Below are 24,563 nucleotides of genomic sequence, written 5' to 3' on the forward strand. Positions count from 1 at the left end.
CATTTAAACGAAGAATAAATTCTTTGGTTCGACTATTATTTTGAGAAGATACATTTTTTCTTAACTACATATTTTATAAGTGCTTCGAAAATAAAAACAAAAAATATTATGTTTGGATTGGAGCAATTTTAAAGGAATTAAAATACTTACATATACATGTGTAATACATGGGTTTAAGGTTTTTTTTTTAGTTATTTAACAGCGAAGTACACTTTTGCAATTGCAGAATATAAATTTCTCTTTGAGTAAGCTTTAATACAGACTTAAAATAGGTACTTAAGCAAACGCAAAGGGAAACCCCCAAGCTGCGATGCGCTTCTCACTTTGATGACCGTTTGGATTGTTTTTCAAAATGTCTAGACCCAGAAATCTTCATTTGCAGCAAATACACAAATTAAAAAATCCATGGTTCTACACACTTGGAAAACCAGAGCTCTTTCACGTTGGGCAGATGAAATCAAAAAGAAACACACACAATTTTGGAACAGTGTTACCAGATGTCTCTTCAAACTTCGGGTGCCACGAAGGTTCACGACTGCCAGTTCAAAAATCGTGTGCTTGTGTGCGAATTGAACAACGACCGAAATATAACCTCAAAATCTATATTCCTGTATATTTTATATTCTCTAATGCCGTCACAATTTTTAGATATTTCTTTAGAAAATTCGATTGTGGAATGTTAATAATTTCTTTTTATTTTTACAAATAAACTTAAAAGAAAAAGCAAAGAAATGCTTACATTTACGCATGCGCATAAGTGCCAGCTTTTACTGCGTATAATTTTGGCGTGCTTATAAATTTTGTTTTAAGAACAAGTTTAAAGACTTATGTTGCTGTATGTTACTGCACAAATTAAGAAAAAAAGAATGTAAATATCTTCTGCAGCTTTGCCAGATCTAGGGAAGGAAATTAAAAATTTTTCTGTTTAATTTTACCCGTACGAAAAGTCCATCACACTTTTTCTTTTATCTTTGCACTTTCGAATTTGTAGCACTGAAATTTCCGTTCAAAAATGCCTTAAGTACAGACTTAAAACAGGTACTTAGAACTATTCTGAACGGATACCTCAATACTACGTATTTTCACTTCTTTCACTTGTTGCCGTTTAAATTATTCTTCAAAATGTTTAGACTCAGGGTTAGTTAATTGAAAAAATTAAAAAAATTAAATAACTCTTGAATCTACACACTTGGAAAATGCCGTCTTCCAAATGCTGTATGTTACCTCACGAGCTGATGAAATCGAAAAGAACCGGAAAGACATTTTGATTCACGTTGAAACCTTTGGGACAGTGTTGCAAAATTTATTTTTAAACTCCATACGCAATTTGCATGTGTGCGAATTTAACAACGACCAAAACATAACCTCAATTTCTATATTTCTGTATTAGTGTAGCCTTTTTGGCATATTTCAGGACTTTTTGAAAATTACAAATCTTGTAAAAGTTCCTAATAGCTTATAGCCTTAAATTATGTATGTATGTAAAGGTTCCGAAACTTAATATTTATTTATTTATTATTTATATATACATACATACATACATATGTATGTATTTATGATTTATTAAACATCATAATTAAATATTGTTTCTGAATTTTTCATCAAATTATTTTTAAAATGTTTCACTCACGAAATATAGATTTGTTTTCATCTCTGCTGACAACCATTATTAAAAGTAGTCAAGAATTAATAAAAACTCATGAATTCTTAAGAGGGAAGCTCCTTCCTGACAGGCAGCAGACAACAGGGAAATTAAAGCTCCAGCTGGGGCTGCTTCAGATCCACCAGCAACGCCAGAAAAAGAAGCAACCATATCTGCACTTTCCTTAAATTAAACAAAAGTGTTTTCCCAAAAACAATGCTATGTAACTTTATTAATTGAATGGTATGTATGTACATTTATGTGTGTGTGTGCATTATTTAGTTTTCAGGTGGCAAATGTGAATTATTTATTGAATGCTGCAGCTCCAATAGTTGTGGTCTAATTTCCTTGTACTGGGCCGTCTGCTGCTCCATTTTGGCCGTTAGTTTCACTCGTTCGTTCTGGACGCTTTGCAGCCGCTCTCGATTAGCTTTGCTTTTGGCCATGGAGATCTGGATGTTTAGATTTGAAAGTTAAATAATAATATAACAACCACTTCAACCAACGATGTGTGCTTACTTCGAGTTGTTTTTGCTGTGCCTCCAGCTGCCTCTCCATAAAACGAATGCTGGAGTCCAAGAGGCGCATGCGCACAGGCCGTGTGAGCTCCTCCGGGGTGAGACTAGTCCTGAGGGCGCAAAGAAGGTCAAGTAAGTGCAGAGGAGATTCCTAATTACCAACTCACCAGTCTTTGCCCTCGTAGGGAGCAAACTTTTCCTTGAGCACCTCCAAGGTCACCAGCTTGTTCTCCACATCGTTCGTGTCGAAGAAGGATTGATTCATTTTGCCCAGAACGATGGTCATCTGAGTGCGCATGTTGGTCACCAGCTCCTCAGTGGACAGGACAGAGTTCTCGTGCTGCAGGAGGATGGCAGAAAACGCCTGTAGGTCTGAGGGACTACGATAAACAATTGTTTGTATCTTTTGTTTACATTTAGAAGCCTTCTTGGCTTACCTCAGATCTGCATACACTTGTCCAATGGCCTCATCGTACGCCTTCTTCACCTGGGGTATGATTCTCTGGTGCCGTTTGAAGGCGGCTTCTACATCGTCTTCCATTTTGTGGACTTGTTCGGCGTTCTCCATTATATTTCACGAAATTTAAAACATATTTTGAAAACAAAACAAAATTGGCTGCCAAGCGCAAGAGTGGCCATTCGCAGTTTCCTCAAAAATACCAAGCCCATAAGCATATCAAAGAAAGGTTTGAGTATGAACTAAGCTATTGCCACAACGGACCAGGGCTGCATTTCCAATCAGAAGGAGCAGCGATAAAAGTTGTTCCTTGTTTGCAAGCTATTTTCTTAATTAATATTTAACATATTCATTAGTTTACAACATTTTTTGTATCTAATTAGATGTATACCCATTTTGAACAATTTCAGAAATTCGTTTTTTAATTTCATTAAAATCTTACTTCTCTATCAGAAAGGTGCCATAGGGACCATCTGCATTTTTTTGGGAAATAAATAATAACTTCGAGGTTTTTGAAAATATTTTCATCTACTCAGAGATGTAGCCTTGTTTAAATATTTCAGAACTTCAGGTTTAATTTTATGAAAATTTAAAAGAAGGATGCTAATGTATTAACATAAATCGCCGAGATCTGCTTTACAGAATATTTAGTATTCTGCACTCTCGGAAAACAAGGCGGTGGGAAAACTTTCCCAGGGACTATTGCAGCGCGGGTATTAGCAAGCAAAATGCGTAATGAAAGTAGGCATTGCTTCAATGCTTTTAAACTGAAATATTTATTAGTTATAATGTATTAATTATTAATTATCTAAATGTAATATGCTTAGCAACGTTTTCAACCTTCTAAGCAATGTCCGCAACCTTTTATAGCATTCACTATACCCCAGTTCTTAATTATGCCACAGTTTTTATTTTGTTATGTTTTCCTTAGTTTTAGAGAAAATAAATATTGAAACATTCAGCGTCAACATATTCCAGATAAAGGTAATTTTTGATACAATTTAACAAAATAGAGTTGGTATTTTAGGGTATTTTTTCTGAGGCCGTATATCGTTATCGATACATCCGCAACTATCGATAGCCGACGCCATTTTGCAACTCATCGTTTTGTGCATTTTAACTCTCAAAGTGTGTTTGTGCTATAAATTTTAAATAATAATTTCGCAGGCAGCGCAAGGTAGACAAAACGTGTTAAATAACAATTGGGTGTTTGTGTGTACCGGCAGCAGATCGAGTTCAGTGACAGCAACCGCATTAGTCGCCGAAGAAAAACAAAGGCATCCAGATAGGTGAGTTGTTTTTTTTGCCTGGGGACGCTCGAGAAATGGCGAAAGAAAAGTGAATTAAACCAGGCAAAGATGTGTGCAAATGTGTCCGGGTGTCTCTGTGTGTGCGCGCGGTGTTGTGCTTTTCCCGAATACATTTTCTACGAAAAGTTTTTCCAATACATACAGTACTTGCATGCCGATTTTTCTTACGCTTCAGCCTGCCCGCCGCCCCCCACCCTCGACTCGTTCTTTTGGCTTCGGCGCTTCACTTTTACATTTTTTTTTTTCGTACAACCACCAGGGCACACAGAAATATTCCTAGCTCTTTCTCGCTCTGCCCCTGGCGCTCCAACCCGCCCGATTGCCCACTCTCTCTCTTGCTCGCACGCGTACCGGCTTTTACTAGAGGTACAGAGTCGCCGTTGTTGTTTTTGTTGCTTTTGCCCCTTCCGCTTTAGTAGCTTGTTTTGTTTTTTCTTTCTTTCTCGTATTTCCACGCGGTAACCGGCGCATATAATTTCATTATAATTTACAGAGATAAAATCAAAACAAAATAGTTTCGTTACTCCAAAAGCGAAGCTCCCACGCTGCTGAGCTACGATAGCAAAAGTCGAGTTCAACGCTCGCGCCAGCCTACAAATAAGGAAAGAGCCTAACCTATATTTTATTCATACATAGTTGGGGGCCCATTGTTGTTGTTGTAGCATCAATCGATGGGGGCAACGAAGAAGAGGAAGAAGAAGAAGACCACGAAGAGGAGATAGCGGAGGAGCAGCGCTAATGAGAGAGGCAAATAACCGTTCAATAAGAGAGTTGCTGTTGGGTGCAGCTCGTTACCAACGAACCTCATTGTGTCTCCCCGAAATCCCCCTCTCTGCGCTCATCCCCCGCCCTTTCACCCTCTGGCATTTTGGCTCTCTTTTTTCCAATGCTTTTTTTTGCTTGCACAACTTTTGAGAGGCGTCGCAGATTCCAACTTTTGCTTTTTGTTCTTTGGCTGGCGATTCTACTTGGTCTTTGTTTAGATTTCCAGTTTTGTGCAAAAATTCGCTTTTATTTGCCTTGTTTGGTTGATTTATTTTCGTGTTTGTTGGCAGCTTGTTGCTGTTGTTGTTCTAACATTTATTTCGAGTGAAGCAATCGGAAAGATATTTTGCAGCTATTCGCTCGCGCGTTCATTGACATTGAACTGAATTCTCGCATAAATGCTGTGCAGCTAAAATTGTGCATAAAAATATTTGTGTTTTTTTATATATATTTGTTAAATTTAAATTCTTGTTTAATTTAGCAAACTTCCATCAGAAAGGAGTCAAATACAGGCTATTTACGATCAGTTTCCTATGGAACAAGGGTGAATAAACAATTAAATCATTACAAATTGGTGCTTATTAATTGAACTTTGAACAGTTCTATATGAGGAAGGGCAAAATAGATTTTAATTCTACAGTATGTATTTACATAACATAAACAGCGGATCAGTACGTTCTTAATTGCAATTTATTTTGCCTTATTTACTTTCTTTTATGAGTTAAATAGCAAATTTATTAGTCATTTGTTTTATATCTTGAACTTTTTATAATTTAGCTTACTCTTGATTGATAAACATCAATTTTGATAATATGAAAACCCATTAAGAGTTGGAGAGCTGTTTATTTTGTATGTTTATAGTTTAAGGTGTGGAAAAATCATTCATAATGTAATAATAATTTATCGCTTTCTACACTTTTACTTAGCCTACTGAATATTGTGGATTGATGTCTGTATTTTATTATAAAGCGAAGAGTATTGTGTCTCGTTTTTCATAATTATCATAATTATGTTTTATAATTATCGAACCACAAAAGTGTATTGTTTCAGTTACATAAAGTGAGTGTTGCAAATACATTTTCAGAATTATTTCCAACTTAGTTTTATTATAATTTTTATTCCTAAATATTTTATCCATGAATATATACTCTCTGAAGCTTAGTTAGTAAACTTTACATGTTGTTATTGCTGAATACAGACAAGTCTTGTGCTGTTTGTTTGTTTGCTGTTTTAGCCAAAAATCAAGAATGGCAAATATAAAATGTGAAATTTCCCTCTCCCTTCGGTAGGGCCTTGCTGCTAGTACATTCTCATTTATTTTATTTGTTCCCCTCGTTGGTTTTTGTTTCGCTGCGTTCTATACTGCTCGTATCATGAAAAATGTATGCTGTTTGTCATATTTTCAATGCAATCAGCTTAACATGGGCAAAATGAAATAAATAAAAAGTATGTAGTATTATTGTGGTGCTGCATTGTGCCGCAAATTCATTGTTGTTGTTGTTGTCGTTTTTGTTGGTCGTGCATGTAGGTTGCTTTGATGTTGTTAATTTCCCACATGAATCTATTTTCTGGCTGAGATACGGCGGAACGAGAGAAATCTCTGCTAACTTGGCCCGCATTTAGGTGAATTTAATAAATTGTATGTTATGTGGAGCTTATACGGGTTAACTATGCCTGTCGCCCCCAGTGAAATGTAGATTTCTACGGAGAGCTTTCCAACGTCAAGAGTGCCATTCGATGATAATCCCTTCTCTGTACTTCCCTTCCCCCTTTTGATATATGTACATATGTATAGACAATCACATTCGCAAAACATGTTCCACTCAATGATTTTCGACGACAGAGCTTTTGTCTCGAATGACAGACGAAAAATGTTGAAAAGCAGAAGAAGCGGCAATATTTTTATGCAAATCGTAAAAATAGATAAATAAATAAAACGCTTGAAACACGTTTCGTAGCCAAGCAGGCCAGTCTTATTGAATTCGAATGCCTTGACTGGTATTTCCATTGCTGCGAAACGATTCTTATATTTCCAATTAATTAGCCAACGATGGATTGTCGAGAGATGCAGTTGACAAACGAAGAACTAGATAAGGCCAAAGTAATAAAGGATGAAGGTGGAGGCCACTGGTGGCTCCAGTGCCTCTGGTGGGGGTGAAAAGAAGGAAAGTACTTTTCAATCGAAGTCTTTTAATAATGCAACAACTTGGGGGTTGTCCGATTGGTAACGGAACAGGTATACTTGGGGAAAAAAAGAACTACACTGACGCATAAGATAGGAACTATTAATTATTTTAAATGAGATTCAGCAAGCTACATCTTAAAATTATCATAGAAAGTAGTGGGTTATAGGGTTAATTGATATTTTAGTGGGTTGTATGATTAAGAAAATTATATATTTAGTGACAGGGCTTTAGGAACCACAGATCTATAAGCATCTTATAAGCGTTTCCCTATCAAAATAAATAATATTTGATCTTGTTAACAAATTTCGTTTAATGAAACTCTTTCCTAATATAAATAACATCTTTAAATCAGTAGCATAACTATAGAAACATCTTCTCCTACCTATTATCCATATAAATTAAGTTAAATATGAAAATTATTAATTGTTTTTACATTAATTTTTCCTATGTGTAGCACCCAAAGGCAAGTCAAAGTAGAGTCGGCAGTCTGTGGAAGTTGGAAGAGAACAAAACAGGACGACTGAACTGAGCAGAGTAGTCCCGGAATGGAATAGAATGGAATAGAATAGTGTGCGATAGAGCAGGAGCAACTACAACTACATGGCACACGCCATAAGCACATTAGTTATTAGCGCAAGGGACCAGCTTGAACACCCCCACCTACACCCACACCCGCACCCGGTCCGCCACCCAAGCCTTAGAGACACACGCGATGGCAGAAGTTGGTCGGCTCACCCGCCCCCGGACTCACTCGCTAAGCACGCTGACATGTCCATAAAAGCCTTGAAGTGGACAGGCCACAGAGCACAAAACAGGACACACAACACCAATACACACACACACACACACACACACGCACTGTGTCCGAGGGGCGTCTATCTATTCTCCCGGCACGGGGCGATGAGAATTGTCAATTGTATGCATTTCCGCTTATACCCCCAACTTTTTGTGGCCTGGGTTCCTTCCCCCTTTTCTTTTCTTTTTTTTTTTTTGGTTAGACATGACGTCCATTAGCTGTTTTTCCGCTAAATTATAGAGTTGGAACGCATATACCCGCCGCCCAATTACGCTGGCAAAAAGCAGGGCCAGAGTTATGGAATGGGGCAGTATGTACCACCAGGAGCATGAGCATACACGTGGGGATATACATTTATAAACGTGACACGACTGCTTTAAAAATATTATGAATTTAAGCCTACAATCCAGGGAGCTTTATATGATCTAGATCTTTATCTAGATTCGATAGGAAGAGATATATGTTTTATATAGAAAAGAATTGTGAAGGAAGGAAATTGACTAGTTTCAGGCGATTTAATTTCTATTTATTCTATTCTATTCTGATAATGTTATAAGCTTTCATTAGTTTTTGCACTGGTAAGACAGTGAATTAAGGATTTAGAAAATATGATTGTATACAATATAGCCATAAGGTTAACCATACTAATTCCAGTTATAGAAGCTATGCATAAAGAGATCTATATAGAAAAACCCTCTGAAAATGTCCTGAATTAGTTTGTAACCTAAATGATCATATCCCAAGGATCACGCTCCCATCTCTGATATTCGGGAAAACCTGAAAAGGTGGCAAAAGGAAGAGGAACAGAAAGGAAAGGAAAACGAGAGCTTACGAGTGTGCATGTATATATTTTCTTATGCTGTTTTTTTATGTTTTTGGTGGGTAACCACGAACCGCGTTTTCATGTGGCCTGCCACATTTCGCTGGACATAAACTCTGCAACTGTGCTGCCCCCTGTCCAGCTTGGGTTCTCCCTTGCCACCACCACCATCATCATCATAGTTGTTGTTGTTGTTGCTGGTGGTGGTGGTGTTGTTATTGTGGTGCTTGCGTTTTTGTGGTCAGCCTATACACCTGTGTATTAGTGTATTGGCCTGAGGGGATACATACATGCACGGGAAAAAGGTTTCCAGAGCTCAGAGCTCACCTGGCTGAGCAACTTAAATTATTGTCCCCCTCGCTGTTGTGTTGCTGCTCCTGGGTGGGTAGGTGGGTGGGATTTTCGGTTTTTTTGGTGGGGATGATGATGGAGTTGTAGGAGGAGGAGGAGTGGTGGTTGCTTGGTTGGCTGGAAGCGTGTGCGCTGTCAAAAGCTATTTGAACAGGATGTGGACAGCAATCAAATGATTTTCACATAATTGCTTACCTGTCATTTATGTCACTTTCAGGAATGCAAGCTTACTCGCTTCGACTCCTCTGGCGGTGTCTGTCCCTCTTGCCTTTTGTTGTTCCTTTTTTTGGAGTAACTCGGGAGAAGCTGTGTAAATGTTTGCAGAGAAAGCTTTTCTATCGCCACAAAACTGCACTCGAAATCAGGTGCTGTTGATGGGGGAAATGGGGAAAAAAGGATGTGGGCAGTGATTATTGCCACCCCCTATTTGCCACTTCCGCTTCTAAATTGCTCCTGCGGCCTAAAACTTCCCTATGGCACACTGAAATTGAGCTCTATAATTAGATCTCGAATCCATTTGGAACGGCTGTTGAATTTCTCAGACAATCATTAATTATTAGACAAGTGCTGGGGGAAGGCGGCAACTTTGTGGGGCATACAAATGTCTTGAGGGAGTTCATCCCAAAGTGCTGTAGAGTTTTAAAATTATTGCAATTTGCCTGAATAATGCATATGCTTTAGATCCAACTGTTGGGACAGTTAAGGATAATGATGGCACTGCCATAAGCCACGTCATCGGTGGAAGCCCGTCTCTGTCGTCGGTGCCTTCTCCCCCCCTTAATGATATTTGATATTTGTCCAGGTCAGCGCAATTTGTTGCATTTCACAGGCATTTAATCCAAGGAACTGTACCGCAAACGAATTGCTCTATCAATAGTTAAACGATTTGCTATCGTAGACGAACGGTGGGGTTACGCCCATTAGTGCCTCCGTTTAGTTAGATCCCTGAAATATGCATAATGTGAAAACATCAGCTGAAGTTCCATCGAAAATTCATAAGAAACTGCAGGAAAGACTGCTGCAGTTCTTCAAGTCCGTGGGTCCGTGGGTCCGTGGGTTATTAGTCTAATGTCGAACTATAAATTCATTACGCAGCCCACACATGTACGGGAATTACTGTACAATTTGCTTTGGGGATATTTATTATATATATGGATACCATATAGAGTATGTATAATTGGGGGCTTTGCGAAGGTAGTAGTATATAGTATAAATCCATATTTCACATATGTAGAGTGTTAATAAAAGTGCAATGTTCCTCCCTCTATAGTTATATATAGTTATATATATCTGTATATGGGGTATTTGCCCGCCTTTCGTATATAGAAACTTATCTATTCTATGGTTAGTATAGAGCTTCTGTTGTGGTCAGTCCAGTACAATTATCCTGGTTGCCTAGCATCCGGTGTCCATAAGCGGTCACTTCCCCTATTTTTTCGGTATTGTCACTTGATTTGTACGATTTCTATTGGTCGAGAACTTCCGCTGTCTATATAATGATCCTATAGCTTCCGATTGGTCAGCCCTTAGGCATCATATTGACGGATTTCCGGTATAAATAGCGCCAGTTTGTCTAAATTGTATTCATTAGTTTTTGTTCAGGACCCAAGGGCCGTGCTTCCTGCACACTGGCTCTTTCGAGTTTTGCTGGATCCTTTTGAACTTTGTGTTATGTAACTGCTAGAAAAGTCTGTGAATGTGAATGGAAAAAAATCTATAAGATATTTGCCAAAATTAAAGAGGAAAAATTAAAAACCCAAGTGAACTATTGTGATACTAATTAAGAAACCAAAAAGAGGTAAATGTTGTGATGAAAATAATACGATCGTTATGAACTCAGTGATGTAACGAAATCTTAGAAAACTTAATTACACTCGCTTGAGGGTTCTTAGAGACCTTAGAGATGACATCTGCTCTCTGATATTCTTGGAAAATGTAATTAAACAAGGGAACAGCTCATGAAAAGAGTTTCCATTTTGATGGGCAATTTCTAGAAATTTCCAATTGCATCACCATCCATCCATCCGTCTTCTCCGAATCGAAGGTGGTAGCGGTGGCAACCCTTTCTTTAAGCTCTTCCCACGCACACCACCTGTACTCCATCTCGCTCGACAATTTCAATTTCAATTTCAAGCCGAGTCATATTTTTAGAGCCTCCTCTTGGGCCCTCGACAAAAAAATTCATTTAATCTGCCGTCGCTGCTGTTTGCTCATTGTTATATCTCACAGATTTTTGACAACTTAACAGCAGCAGCAGCAGCTCGGACAATTGATGTTTTGACATCTGAGACCTCGTAAAACAAAACAATATGCCGAACTCTGAGTTCGAGACCGACTTTGAATGTGCTCTTAAGATTCAAGAATTACATGATTATACTTTAAAGCAGAATCTAGAATTTTGTGTTTGAAATTTGTAATGTATGATTAAAAAACATTAAACCTAAACCTTCCCAAAATAACTTACAATACAAAACCTTACTCTGAGAGAGTGTATTTCAGAAATGTCAAAACAAAAACTGAACCCAGCTTATTGAGATGGATTTCATGTTTTATTTTTTTTCCTGTGGGCAGAGCACATTCCACACAAAAGGCCCACAATTGTTGGATCATATATATACACTTACCCGCTGGCTCTTTTTGTATAAATTTATAATTTTTCGTTACATTTTGTATTATTGCAACTTGCTGCTGCTGGTTCGCTCAATATACACATATATAAATCATTTCTGCACTCCTATAAGAGAATACCTTGTGTACTGCTCGCATATGGTTTTAGTTATTTGAGCGTTGGTTGTCTGGCATTTCCGCTTTCTGGGCTTTAAGAGGGAGGTGACGAGGTGGAGGTGGCACTGAGCGTTTGCCCGCTGATTGATGCTACCCCAGATTGGGAGCTCGAGATGCTTGATCGACGGCAAGTGCAGCTGCGGCACGAACCAGATCGGATCCAGCCCAGAGCTTGGCTCTGAAATGGAAACTGAATTGAATTGTTATTCAATTGCGGTGGGCAACAACAAGCAAACCTGCCACTCACCTCATGCCTTCTCGGGGATCTGTTAATCAGTGTTGAACGATTTTGAAAAGGAAAATGATTTTCTTTAATAGGTTGAGAAATTAAAAAATGCATTTAAAGGTCATAGAGATGATATTTACATTAAATTTATACAAGAGAACGAATGATGGTATTTTTAACCCTTGTTATAAGATAACTTTAACTTATTTTTAAGACTTAATGAAGTCAAATTTATTTCTTTAACATATTCAGGCATTATAAATAAAATATTGCTCTGAATTTTCATTTTTATCAAGCATTCCCAACTAGCAAATCATAAGAGATATATTTTTCTACTCGTATCTATTTATAAACCAAATATTTCTAGCTGTTGGCACAAGTTTACAATTGTCTACATTGCTGGAAAATTTAAATTGTATAAAAAATATATAAATAGAACATCGAAACATGTGTAATATGCTAAGGAAATTTAATATTCCAAGTACCATTTTGGTTTAAATTTAAAATTTAAAACAAAAGCTAGGTTTAAAAAGCTAAACTGTCAACTCTGTTATTCAACCCACAATCGCTTACAGTTGCCTAGAGTTTTGTGACTTGAGTCGAGCTCGATTTTATGTGTCAGTTGAGTCGAAACTGGCCTGAGATCAACATTTATAGTTGGCTTAAACAATTGCAAGCCTAATTGAATTCCGAATTCCGCATTTTCGATTGCAGAGAGACTGAGAATGAAGCGTGAAATGAACGATGCAGGGGAGGGACCACAGGACCAGAAGCGCAATCGCCGCAATGAGGAGACAGTGCGCATACTGATACCAAGCAGTGTAAGTGTTTAGTCCCAATTGGGATCTTAATAACTTTATATTAACTTTTCCTTTATTTTATATTCACAGATTGCTGGCGCTGTTATTGGCAAGGGAGGACAGCACATTCAGAAGATGAGGACTCAGGTAATACTATAGAATCAAAGGTCCCATAGTTCATGTAATCATGAAAGTTATAGAATCACAAACTGCATAATTCACAATTGAAGCGTCTGGTATTATTATTTACAATTATGTTTTATTTGTTGCACCACAAATTAGAAACTCTCAAGCGAAAAGTAACCTAATCGAATCGAATCGAATTGAATTGAATCCATGTCCCCATGAATCCCGAAAGCGTCTGCCTCCGTTTTTGTGTGTCTCTCTAGCGAACTCTGTCTCCTACTCTCACTCTCTCTCACTCTGTCCATCACTATCTCAAATTCTCTTGACTTTGTCTCTGGCAGTCAGTTAGTCAGTCAGTCAGTCAGTCAGTCTCTGTCCTCCCAATCTCTAGCTCGAACCAGAGTTCCTAAAAGCCCTAAGAACCAAAGAAAACCGAACCGAACTGAAAGAGAATTCTGTCTTGTGTGCCGGTCAGGTTCCCCACCTTTTCCCTACTCTTCTTCTCTTTCACTTTCTCTCTGAATCTCTTTTCCCTCCTATCACTCTTTCTCTGGGCGACGGATCCCAGAGTATCCTAGAAATCAAACACGCTTCTCACTAACTCGGGTCTCTGCACTCAGCTAATGCTCTTTCTCACAATTTCTGTCTTTGGCTACCGTTTTTGAGTCTATTTTACTATTTATTTATCGTTTCGTTACTCAAAATAGGAAGCTTTTAAGTACAACAGCATTTCGATAGGAAATTAATCCACGAAGCTTGGGTGTTTAATTAAATATACTATAGGCGCTTTATTTAATCGGGACAATTAAAAAAAAAAACGAATAGTTTTTGTTAAACTTAATAAGAACCACATGAAAATAAAACGATAAATTTACACGCTAATTAACCTTTTAACTAAATGAACAATTTTCTCTCTCTCTCTCTTCTCTCTCTCTCTCTATTCTTGCGTACACCCCATATGTAACCAATGAATCGATCGATTTTGAACTCGATTTGAAACAATAAAATATATATATATATAATATATCGTCGGTTCGCACGCCCAACATACAAAACCAAATCTTCAACCGCTCATCTGAACCGAACTCTAATCGAATCTCGAATTGAATCGGATCGAATCGAATCGAATCGAACCGAACCGAACCGATTGAACCGAACCTCCGAACCAACCAAATATATCAATCGCCCGCCCGCCCGCACCATCACTCTGCACCGCTGGTCCATGGTCTCTGGTCTATATGTATGTCCCGCCCGGGTACTGGGTAACCTTGGATCCATGTCTGTATCCGTATCTGAATCTGAATCTGAAACCGAAACTGGCCCGATGTCAATATCCGAATCGAATCAAATCGCCTTGCACCCCCTGTTGCTGCTGTGCACAATATGCTACAAAATCTGCCTATGAACGCCTATATATATATAATATATATTCTTATATTCATATATATATAAATGTTTTGGGGACTCCCCTTCCCATGTGCCATGTGTGTGGGTTTCCTATATATATATTTTATATACCCCCTTCCTTGTGCAATATCTCTCCGAATGAAAACGGCGAATCAATCAATCCAACCGATCGAAAAACCGAACCAATATCGGACGCCCTTCGACCGATTGACCATACAACATATAACCGCCCGCCCGCCTGTCTGCCCATCGACCGATTACGATACCGAATCTGAATCTGAAACCGAACGCCCGCCCGCCCATCAAAACGCCCGCCCAACGCCCACCGCCCAACAACCGCCTGCCTGCCCGTCTCCGAATGAATAATGTGTGTGTGGTGCGGCACAGTATAAAGCCACTGTGTCTGTCGACGATTCCCAAGGCCCCGAACGGTAAACCACAATAAAAATCTTTAACCTCTATTACCAATTACTAGATTATAACCACCGCATTTCTCCGCCGGAGGGAACCGAAGCGAACTGAGCTGCTCAGCTCAATCTCTCCCTCCCTCCCCCTCTCTCTCTCTCTGTCTCTATTTCTCTCTTTGTATGTCCTGTATGCGCTAGTTAAACCCATTTATAGATATATATACATATTAAATATATCATGAACATTGTGATGTGTGATGGATGTCTCTTCCCCCGAAGCAGGCACCCGGTGTCCCAAAGTATCTATCTATAGTTGTAGCCAGTCTGTATCTGTAGTAGTTTGCGCTGCCCAAGAAGCAAGAAGCACCCAGATCGCCATCCAGGTCTAACTCGCTCCGTCTCGCCCTCGTTCTTCGGCTAGTAATCCTAATCCTAATCGCATACTAATCCGCAATGCACCCCAAGTACCACGATTAACCACCCATCCCCGAAATGCACGGCCTGAGGTATAATATATTCCATTGAACTCGGCAAGGAGCCATGAGCCAAGAATCGAGATCCGCATCCGAGATCATGCATTTGTCCACCGATCCACACACCCGAAATCCTTCCAGCAAGCGTCTTGTGTGTCCTTGTGTGTGGTATATATATTGTTGTTTGAAACATGGCAACAGGGACTGAATCTCATTCGCTCTCTCCCTCTTGTTCTCTCTCTCTCTCTCTCTCTCTCTCTATTTCTCTATCTAAATCTCACCGAATCTCTCTGTACCAAAAGTTTGTTCTCTAGTCCCCCGAAGCAAACAAAGAAACAAAAAACAAAAAGAGCAATGTTTAGACCTTGAAATAATATCCAATTAATGTTCGATTCTAATATGCGTTTCCCCTCACTCTTTTTCTCTCTTTTTTCGCCATCACTCACTATATCAAAATAAAACAAAAAACCAAAACCACTTTCTATGCACGCTCGAAACAGAACTATCCAAATTTCGGCGGATATCGAGTCCACATTGGAGATAATCACCGAAATGCTGAAATACTTTGAGGAGGTAAGTACGATGCTGACATGCGAAATGTGATCTGTACTAATGATAAAGTGTCCTTTCATGATCTCCGACCCAGCGTGATGAGGACTTTGATGTGCGTCTACTCATCCATCAGAGCTTGGCCGGCTGTGTTATCGGCAAAGGTGGACAAAAGATCAAGGAGATACGCGATGTGAGTAACTGAATCCGATATAATTTCAATACATTATACGACGGGGTTAAGAAGGCTAGGTCTCCGAGTGGGTAATAGGAATGAATAATGAGTGTTTCTATTAGCAAGTTAGGGATTTATCAAAGTTCATTTTATTTGAATGAGTAGTAAAAGTATATACTTGCTTTAGTGGTTCATTTTTACAAACTTAAAACGTGGTTCAAGTTGATTTAAGGCACTGACATGAATGAAAAGTCTTAAGACCTCAAAGTTATATTAATATATAAAGCCTTTAGCTAATTATTCATTTCAAACAATTGTTTCTCCACTCCTACAATCATTTAGATATCAGAATGACATAGTTATGTTTATATTGCCATCAGTATAGGACTTTATTGTCATACCTTAATTACCACATAATTATGTATCGATCCTGGTAATTTCCATTCGTTTCGATAATGAATTGGGTCAGCATATTACTTTGTGTGGGAAAACCCAACAGCTGACAGACGGGACCACTCGATGTCCTTCTGTGTGTGTGTCCCACCCTACCAAAGTCTTGGCTGATTACATATTTATCTCAAGTATTTCCGCTATTTCTCATGTACATATGTAATTGTAATTTTGTGTGTGTGTGTGTTTGCATGTGAGATGTGCGTTCACACGGCTATCCGTTGTCCTGCGGTCAACTAACATCGCTAGCCAGCCATGACGAATGAAGGCTAACTTAATTGGGCCTATTACCACCACCGAATGGTGCGACAGCGACGGCGGCTGGAGATGCCGGTCAGGACGTGAGGAAGCCCGCATAGTTAGTGTGAATTTCTGACATGTTTTTGACGATGCCAAACGTTTGCGGCAGCCACGTGAAGCTGAAACCCGTCAACATAACTTTGCGCTTGGTTAAATCGAAAACTTTGTACGAGTTACGAGTCTGCCAGCTCTCGGCTCCTGGGTCCTGGCTCCTGGCTCCCTACTCCTTTTTTGCGCAGTTCCCAGCTCTCTCTGGCAGCGACAGCAGAATGCAGTTCCATCGATGAGAGGACGGTTTGGTATGGCGTTCAGTTGGGGAATCTGTTGCTGACGCCAGAGCCCACCGCTTTCATAGCGCACTTGTCACTTTGCCAGCCTCTTCACCGGCAATCTGAATGGTGCGGAGGCAATGGATCCACCATCCAGGATCCTACATCCAGCATCCGGGACATGCCGAGCGTTTTTCAATTGCGCAATTCGCAATTCGAGGCAGTTGGAATGGTGGTGGTGGCGGCAGAGTTGCGCCCTATTTCTAAAAAGTGGGATGCGTTCGAGTGAGTCAATTGGCAAAACTCGACTCCCTTGAACCGAACCACCTACACCTCCTGCACCTCCAATTAAAAGCAGCGCGTGTCCTTCCTGGTTGCGATTTGGCTTGGTTCATTAATTAGCGATGAGTGGGGCTGCATTTTAATTGGAATGATGTCCTGCCTTTTGCGAAAGGTGCCTCCTGAATGCACATAATGTGGCACCCCCAGACACCTTCCCAGCTCATGCATATTCATCTTTTTACCCATTCGCAGCGCTGCTTTTATGGAGGTCAACAAGTCCGCGGCGGCAAACAAAAAGCTTACTTCTGTAAGTTCCCACAGCCTCCTTCCTCTCTCACCCTCCTTGGCGTCGCTTGGCTTGCCGTTTAGTTATTATGAATTTTCTTAGATGCGACGCAAGGAGATGAGGCTCGCATCCTTGCAGCTGCCGTATTCTATGCTCTGATGGCCACGGCGGATGATCAGGAGCAGCGGCAGTGGAGCAGCGTTTTCAGCTAGCGGAGCATGTGTTTGTCGTCTTGGAATTTGTACCTTTTTCTCTCTCTCTAGTCCCTTTTCGTTGTGGGTCCTTCTGACTGAAAAGGAAGTCGTCCTCGTTACTTTGCGCTGTCTTCTTTGTTGCAGCGAAAGAGAAAAAACATAATAAAACAGGCAGCCACAACTGGCCCTGCAAGCAGCTGTTTCCTTTCCTGGCTTCATCTTCTTGCCGCTTGCCACTCTGACTTTCTGTTAAAGCCGGTTTTGCCCGGCTCATTGCTTGGGGTTATCATAATTTGCTGACCCGGACTTCCTTCTATCTATAAATGTATCTGCTTTCTTGAGGAAACTCTTGTTTCCAAGAGATTCAATCTCTCTAAGAGCTGCATTCTCTTTTGGCAGGATTATTTTTAAAGTATTTCTTCCCCCCAAATGCCGAAAAGAGCTCCAAATTTGTCGCATTATTGGTACATGTGTTGTCTATATATATAATATTATAGAATGGTCATGGTTCATAGACAACTGTTTCATGTTTCATGTTTCATGCTGCTGCTGCTGCTGCTGCTGTCCATTAAAATGTTGTCCTGTGCCAAGAAGTAGAGGGAGATGCAGGAGTTAAGGCATCTGCCGGGGTCTTCTTATAATAATGAGCGACAGCTGCTTCTACTTCGACTCCATCAGGCTGATCCTGCAGCCGTCATCCATTGTGTATGTGTATGTTTTAAATCCAAAATGCCCTAAAATGCATTTGAGGATTGAGCGTGCCATCGGCTTTTGTTCCAGGCCGTGTTGCCTGCTTGCCTGGCTCTGGCTTTCCTTCTTGCTGCTGCCTGCGGCTTACAATTGTTGCTTGCTGTTCGTCTTAATGAATGCCAAACAGGTGCTACTCACACACACACACAGAGGGACGTATGGTACACACATCCCTCCAGGATATAGGGTGTTTCTTCATCTTCGATTAGAGATGTTCCTTCGCCATCCTTAGGGCTTTCCAAACTCATTTGGAGAAGGTATACAGACTCACGCATGTCTCTGTTAATTAAAGCAAACTTTTTAAATGAGGTCAAAGCACTAGCTGCTATCTACTGCCTGAAAGTGGTACCTAATTTAGTTTAATTTGCCTGAAATTCCATTTAAAATATAATGACATTAAGAGCAAGGTTCCCACCATCGTGTGACCTTGTATAGCAACTGAACCGAAAGAAAAGGACACCCTTTGTGTGTAGGCATTCCTTGGATAGCGGCGGCAGCTGAGACGAACAGCAACGAGTCCTGTGGCAGGAGCGACATCTGGTTTCCTGATACAGTTTTTTTTTTATTTTATTCTGGCTGCTAAAGCGAGTTCCTTGCTGGGTTTTTGGGCTGGTTGGCTCCCTTTGATCATTTGATTAATAAGTTTATAGAGGAAACTTTCGCGGGCGGAAGAGGAGAAGGAGCAGGAGGAGTCTCGTCAATATCCGGTTTATTTTTCACTGATGCGCTCAGCATCAAATTAGTAGTTGGATGCTTCCTTCCGCCTTGTTTGCGCCATCCTTGACAGCTAGCTCATCCAAGGAGCTCTCTAAATAGTTTTCCCCTCTAACACCGAAAGGAAATTACATTTGCTGGCGTTTAAAAAGCAAGACTATTGTAAAATGTTGTTAGAATTAAAAGTATAATGAATAATAAACATAATTGTAGTTTGACATTTATAAATGTATCTTACTGAAAATATAATTTATGGGTTTTCTATAAATTTGTTGAAGGTAATATTTGAGATATAGATCCTTGAGATACTCTGAAATATCTGTTTTAGTTCCCTAAGATCTTTCAGACTCCAGGGAAAGATGAGGGCTTTGAGAACCACTGTTCTAGATGTTTGATACCAATTATAGTTACAAATAGTTGGTTTATTAATTTGTTACAACAAACTCACCTTTAGTTTTGTTTAGAAAAGTTCCCCTGTACACAGAAACCCACAGTATTTAAGGTAAAGAACTTGTAATTTGCGTAATTGATGCCTTGTAATTTAACCCAGTGTCTTAGAGGAGTTCTCCAATTATGTGGGTTTCCTCCGGTTGTTTGCTTCTCGTTCTCTTTCCCTTTCCCTTTCCCTTTTCTGTTCTCCCTTTGCTCGTGTGTGTGCATAAGAATGTAAAAGTTTTTTAATTGCAGTTGTCGTAAGTGAATTTTGATTGCCATTTTGCAGGCAGAGAGAGTCTCTTTGGGGAGCATCATCCTCCTGCATTCCATTGCTGCTGGTACTGGTGCCCTGATCTTAAGCGCATTAGTAAGCTGCCAGCAATCCTTTAATGGAAGAGGTTTCCCCGGATATGGCAAGGATGCTGCTGTGCTTATACGTTCTCCCCTTTGCTGGGTTGCAGGATGTTTGCATATCAATCGTAGGCGATTTGTTGTTTAATGGTTGTCCTCATTTCCTTCCTCTCAACACTTGCACACACTATACATAGTTATGTAGTGTTGTGGGATTATGCTCATAACATTTACTTTCGTTTTGTTATTTTTTTTTTTTTTGCGCTCCTCTGCGCATGCGTTTTAAGAGAAAAAATAGGAGCTTTCTTTTTTTTTTATGTAGTTTTCGTTCATTTTTAAACGAGGCAAGCTGAAAAATACACCGGTTCCGTTTTGCTGCCAGCGGGAGCTGAATCGAGCAGCAGCTGCCCCAGCAGCCTGCGTGCCTTGTTGCCTGCGTATCCTTTTTGGCCTGCCATCACACACACACACACACACACACACACAACGGCAGGAGCAGCAGCCGCAGGACGAAAGCAGAACAGCGCACATGCTCTGCCTCTGTCGCTGTCGCTGCCTCTGCTTTCGGTGTTTTGCCTGTGTATTCCTTTCTGCCTTTCTGGCTTTGTGTCTGTGTGTGTGTTTCCTTTTTTTTTTTTCCTCTCTCTCTCTTTCCCTCTCTCTCTCTGCCTGCGTCTTCTTCTCCTTACATGGCAACTGGCAATCGTTGAACCCAATTAGTTCGACATTGGCGCTGGTCGGGCACGGTCCTCCAGCTCCTGTTCCAGATTCCTGCTTCAGCTATTTTGTGCTGTTTTTGCTCTCGTTTTTTAGTGTCCTTAAGCAACAAACTAAGCAAAATATATAAAGGATAAATATCTAAATACTTAAAATTCAGAGTGAAAATGTGCGTGTTTCAACTGGTTGATGGCCAGTTGCTCGTCCTTCAGAGGTATAAAGTGCTTATTAAGTTACTCAATCGTACAGAAAGATTAATATAATAACTAAACTAAAACCAAATAACTTTAATCGTGCTAGAAACAAATAAAATTAAATATAAATTACATTTTTGGTGACACACTCCTGCGCTCAGTGGCGCCGACAAGCGTCGGTTTGCCACAACTAAACTTGACCCCGTGGGCGCCAAAAAATGATTACCAAAAATTATTAATGTAATCTTTTGAATCGCGAATTGCGCCATTAGTTTTAGTTATTTTACATAATTTTCACATTTTCGCATTTGGAAAGGCGGCCAAAAAGTATGCTTCACACAGACATATTTCGCTAGCCAAACGCACACACACACAGGCAGTCAGAGGAAATGGTAGATACAACAGTCTGTGTCATGTTGTCATGTTTAAATTTAATAATTTTTGATTCACCGAACGACCACTGACATGGAACTTGGTCCTATGGGCCCGGTCATACGCCGCTCTTGTGTGTTTATGTGTGTGTGTGTGTGTGTGTGACTCAACGCTTTCCCTCCATTTTGTGGGGCAACAGTGGTGGTCGAAAGAGGGGATACACTTCAGAGTTTTGATGTCGCCATTGTTGTCTGGAGCACACGCAACGAGTTGTCGCCTGGGATTGGCAGGGGCAGGGAGGAGGCAGAGGCAGAGGCAGAGGCAGGCATGACATGACGCAGCCTTTGGTCATTGCCACACTCACACACACACTCACACACAGGGCACGCAACGGGCTTAGGAATGATGCAATCGGCGACGGCGGCCACAAAATAAAAATGTGGAAACGCGGGTAGGGTACCGCCACAGGGACAGAACAGGAAAGCCCAAGGGAAATGAGGAGGGGCGGAGAGAGGTCTCCTCCAAACGCACACACACACTCGGAAATCAGAGCGAGCCCCTTATTCTTCCCCTTGTCGTAAGTGGCTATCGAATTTCTCATTTACACTTCCGCCGCAGACGTGGGGAACATGAAGGAGGGAGGATGGCGGAAGACAGGCATTGAAGAGGATACGAGATGTACGGGGGGAGAAGGGGGACAAGGCAGCAAGCACTTCCTGCCACTTTACATGCATCGCCGACAGACAGCTGCCCCAGCAGCGCAGGTAGAAACTACTGAACAACATCTGCCGCTGCCGCTTCATGCTGATTAGGAGCCATTGCCCGCTGTGGCAGGATGCAGGATGCGCACACACACACGCTCGTATATAGTACACTCTCACACGGAGCGGGTTTCAGGTCAGGACCCAGGGGCAGTGTCACGGCCAAATTGATTTAGAAACGACTCGGCTTTCAGCAAACCTTGACCAGCATTTGCCCCCGCTCGCTTGCACGCTGTGAGTGTCCTTTGTCCTGAATTCTGTGGAAACTGCAGGCACTTGGCCTAAGGACTAGAAAACTGGTTTTCAAAATGGTCAATGAGCGCATTTCAAGCGAATACAAGCGACGCTGTGTGTTCCTTAATTATTTGCAACAAAATTATTGGGAAATATAGACATAAGGAAACCCCTGAGATTGGTACCTGAATAATGTTCTTTAGAAGGCAGGAATATATAAGAACCTTTGTTTTAAATTTATTATATCTTTACTAATAATATTTCATTTCTTTTAACAGCGCATCGGTTGTCGCTTCCTTAAGGTCTTCTCAAATGTGGCACCCCAGAGCACGGATCGTGTGGTGCAGACCGTGGGCAAGCAGAGCCAGGTCATCGATGCGGTGCGCGAGGTGATCACTCTCACACGGGACACGCCCATCAAGGGCGCTATACACAACTATGATCCCATGAACTTTGATCGCGTCTATGCGGATGAATATGGCGGCTATGGCACAGGAAGCGGAAGCACCCGGCCCAGTCAGCGCGGCAACAACCGTAATGGCGGTGGTGCTGGTGGCGCGACCGGTGGAGCAGCCGGTGGTGGCAATGGCGGCGGCTTCGGTGCTGGCGGAGCACGTGGCAATGCCGGTGGCCGAGGGGGCGCTGATCGCTTTGGAGGAGGCGCCGTTGGCGGAGCAGCTGCTGGTGCTGGCATGGGACAGCGTGATAATCCGTTTATCAATCCCTGGGCCAATGGCGGCGGCGGTGATGTCGACGGCTTTGGCAACACGGGTGGCGGTGCTGGCGGATTTGCGGGCAACAGCTTTGGCGGTGGCGCTGGCGGACCCTTTGGCGGCGGCAGTTTTGGCAACAACGGTTTCGGAGGTGCTGGACCCACAGACTTTGGCGGTAGCTCTGGGAACTTTGGCCAGACCCAAGGTGCCACCGGACTGCCTAGCCTGGGCAGCTTCACCCAGAGCCAGGGCGGCACAAGCGGCCTGCCCAGCTTGAGCAGCTTCGGCCAGAATCCCGGAGGAGCAGGCGGTCTGGGCAATGGCCTGGGTGGCGGTGGAAGTGCTAACAACGGCGGTGTAGGTGCCTTGGGCGGTGCTAATGGCGCAGGCGGCTTTAATGCCGGCGGCGGTGCCAATGGCGGTCCGAACGGTAGCCCGAATGCTTCTACAAATATACCGCAGGGCCATGACCCCAACAACAGCACGCAGGTCACCATTCCAAAGGAGGTAAGTTCCACAGAAATTAAGTTTTAATCTCTTTTAGAATGATACTAATCATATTTTCTTGCTTTACAGTTGGCTGGTGCCATCATTGGCAAGGGAGGCGGCCGCATCCGTCGCATTCGGAACGAATCCAGTGCGTACATAACCATCGACGAGCCCCTGCCCAACTCGAACGATCGCATCATCACCATTTCGGGCACGCCCAAGCAAATACAAATGGCCCAGTATCTGCTGCAACAGAGGTTGGTGTCGCAATCAGACTAAGAAGTATGCACTCCTTCTCATTTGACTAAACCCCAACCGAACACAAATAACACTCGTAACAAGGTCGCTTCGCCTCGCCACCCAATACCCGATTAACTACAAAATCGCGATTAATTTTGGAAAGCGGTGAATAAGTGTCAGGCTAAGTGCTTCCATCGTAACTATCCATCCAGACTAACCGATTGGCCTCTCCTTGGGAGTGCATTCCGTATGGAAGACTAGTGATTTTGTTGTTTGGTCTTTGGTAATAACAATAAATCCCTTGTCTTCTTACGGCGTGCACCTGTGCTCTTCATTCTATCGATTAAACAGAACTCCTCTCGGCATTGGAAATAATCTAAACTAAACGTGTCACCACCACCCGGTTCATTCTCGCTCGGTCATCATCCCATTCGCATCCCAGACAGATACGAGAACCTAACTTCCCATTCCGCACACCAAAACCTCCTGCCAACACCCCATATTCATTCATCTGAATCTCTGCTGTTCATTAAAAAGTTCATTAATTATGTTTTCCTTTGGCTTGTCGCCATCCTTTCTCCCACTCCTCTCTCTCCCTGCAGCGTGCACGAGAATGGCAGGCGAAACATTTAAGTGGGCAACTTGGTAAAGCTACAAACACAGGAATAGCAAGACCAGCATCCGACAAACACCAACATGAATAACCATCGGGATGTGCTGCTGCGTTTTCACGTTTAAAATTAAATTTACTAAAATGAAGAGCTGGCGCGAGAGAGCATCCTCCAAATACGAAAGAAATTTATGTATTTCTTCTCTTAACTTTAAGTGAAAATAATGCCCAAAACAAAAACTAAAAACAACAAAAAAGAAGAATAAGAAACTGGAACATCCCCTCCCATGTGCCCCTGTCCCTCAACCTCCCCCCGCGCACCAGTTTGCGCTCTTTTTGGGGGGAAAGTCAACCTTAAAAAACTCTGTATGATAAGAAGAATGAACAAATAAAATATACACACAATAAAC

The 24,563-nt window shown here is 41.5% G+C and overlaps 2 protein-coding genes across 7 annotated transcripts; one reads left to right on the forward strand and one right to left on the reverse strand.

The window, feature by feature from the left end:
* Positions 1-1,844: 1,844 nt before the first annotated feature.
* Positions 1,845-2,861, reverse strand: Nnf1a (kinetochore protein Nnf1a). Its single transcript, XM_020951108.2, has 4 exons — positions 2,598-2,861; positions 2,328-2,540; positions 2,162-2,270; positions 1,845-2,094 (listed from the first exon to the last, which is right to left on the reverse strand). Exons 1-4 carry the CDS (start codon positions 2,726-2,728, stop codon positions 1,921-1,923), a joined length of 627 nt encoding a protein of 208 aa, XP_020806767.2. The 5' UTR covers positions 2,729-2,861; the 3' UTR covers positions 1,845-1,920.
* Positions 2,862-3,672: 811 nt separating this feature from the next.
* On the forward strand, positions 3,673-24,562 carry HnRNP-K (Heterogeneous nuclear ribonucleoprotein K). 6 transcript variants are annotated; one of them, XM_020951001.2, is made up of 9 exons: positions 3,673-3,906; positions 12,570-12,676; positions 12,746-12,802; positions 14,576-14,619; positions 15,569-15,641; positions 15,715-15,810; positions 22,380-23,321; positions 23,391-23,560; positions 24,146-24,562. In XM_020951001.2, the coding sequence occupies exons 2-9, from the start codon at positions 12,581-12,583 to the stop codon at positions 24,174-24,176; spliced, it is 1,509 nt and encodes a 502-aa protein (XP_020806660.1). In that variant the 5' UTR covers positions 3,673-3,906; positions 12,570-12,580; the 3' UTR covers positions 24,177-24,562. The 6 variants fall into 6 exon arrangements, with proteins under 6 accessions (XP_020806660.1, XP_020806661.1, XP_086684172.1 ...); XM_020951002.2 differs by having other exon boundaries at positions 3,676-3,906; positions 23,391-23,585; XM_086828045.1 differs by lacking the exon at positions 3,673-3,906 and adding an exon at positions 10,367-10,643.
* The last annotated feature ends 1 nt before the right edge of the window (position 24,563 follows it).

The sequence above is a fragment of the Drosophila serrata genome, unplaced genomic scaffold (assembly GCF_035046125.1).
Source record: "Drosophila serrata isolate PLE 108 unplaced genomic scaffold, ASM3504612v1 contig_184, whole genome shotgun sequence".
NCBI classification, from domain to species: domain Eukaryota; kingdom Metazoa; phylum Arthropoda; class Insecta; order Diptera; family Drosophilidae; genus Drosophila; species Drosophila serrata.

Bases quoted from the DNA above. Each gene is read 5' to 3' on its own strand.
- HnRNP-K (XM_020951001.2), top strand. From the start codon at position 12,581: ATGAAGCGTGAAATGAACGATGCAGGGGAGGGACCACAGGACCAGAAG. The intron at 12,677-12,745 runs GTAAGTGTTTAG...TTATATTCACAG, and splicing joins GCATACTGATACCAAGCAGT to ATTGCTGGCGCTGTTATTGG. The intron at 14,620-15,568 runs GTAAACCACAAT...CGCTCGAAACAG, and splicing joins GATTCCCAAGGCCCCGAACG to AACTATCCAAATTTCGGCGG.
- Nnf1a (XM_020951108.2), bottom strand. From the start codon at position 2,728: ATGGAGAACGCCGAACAAGTCCACAAAATGGAAGACGATGTAGAAGCC. The intron at 2,541-2,597 runs GTAAGCCAAGAA...TGTTTATCGTAG, and splicing joins CAAGTGTATGCAGATCTGAG to TCCCTCAGACCTACAGGCGT. The intron at 2,271-2,327 runs GTGAGTTGGTAA...TTGCGCCCTCAG, and splicing joins CCCTACGAGGGCAAAGACTG to GACTAGTCTCACCCCGGAGG.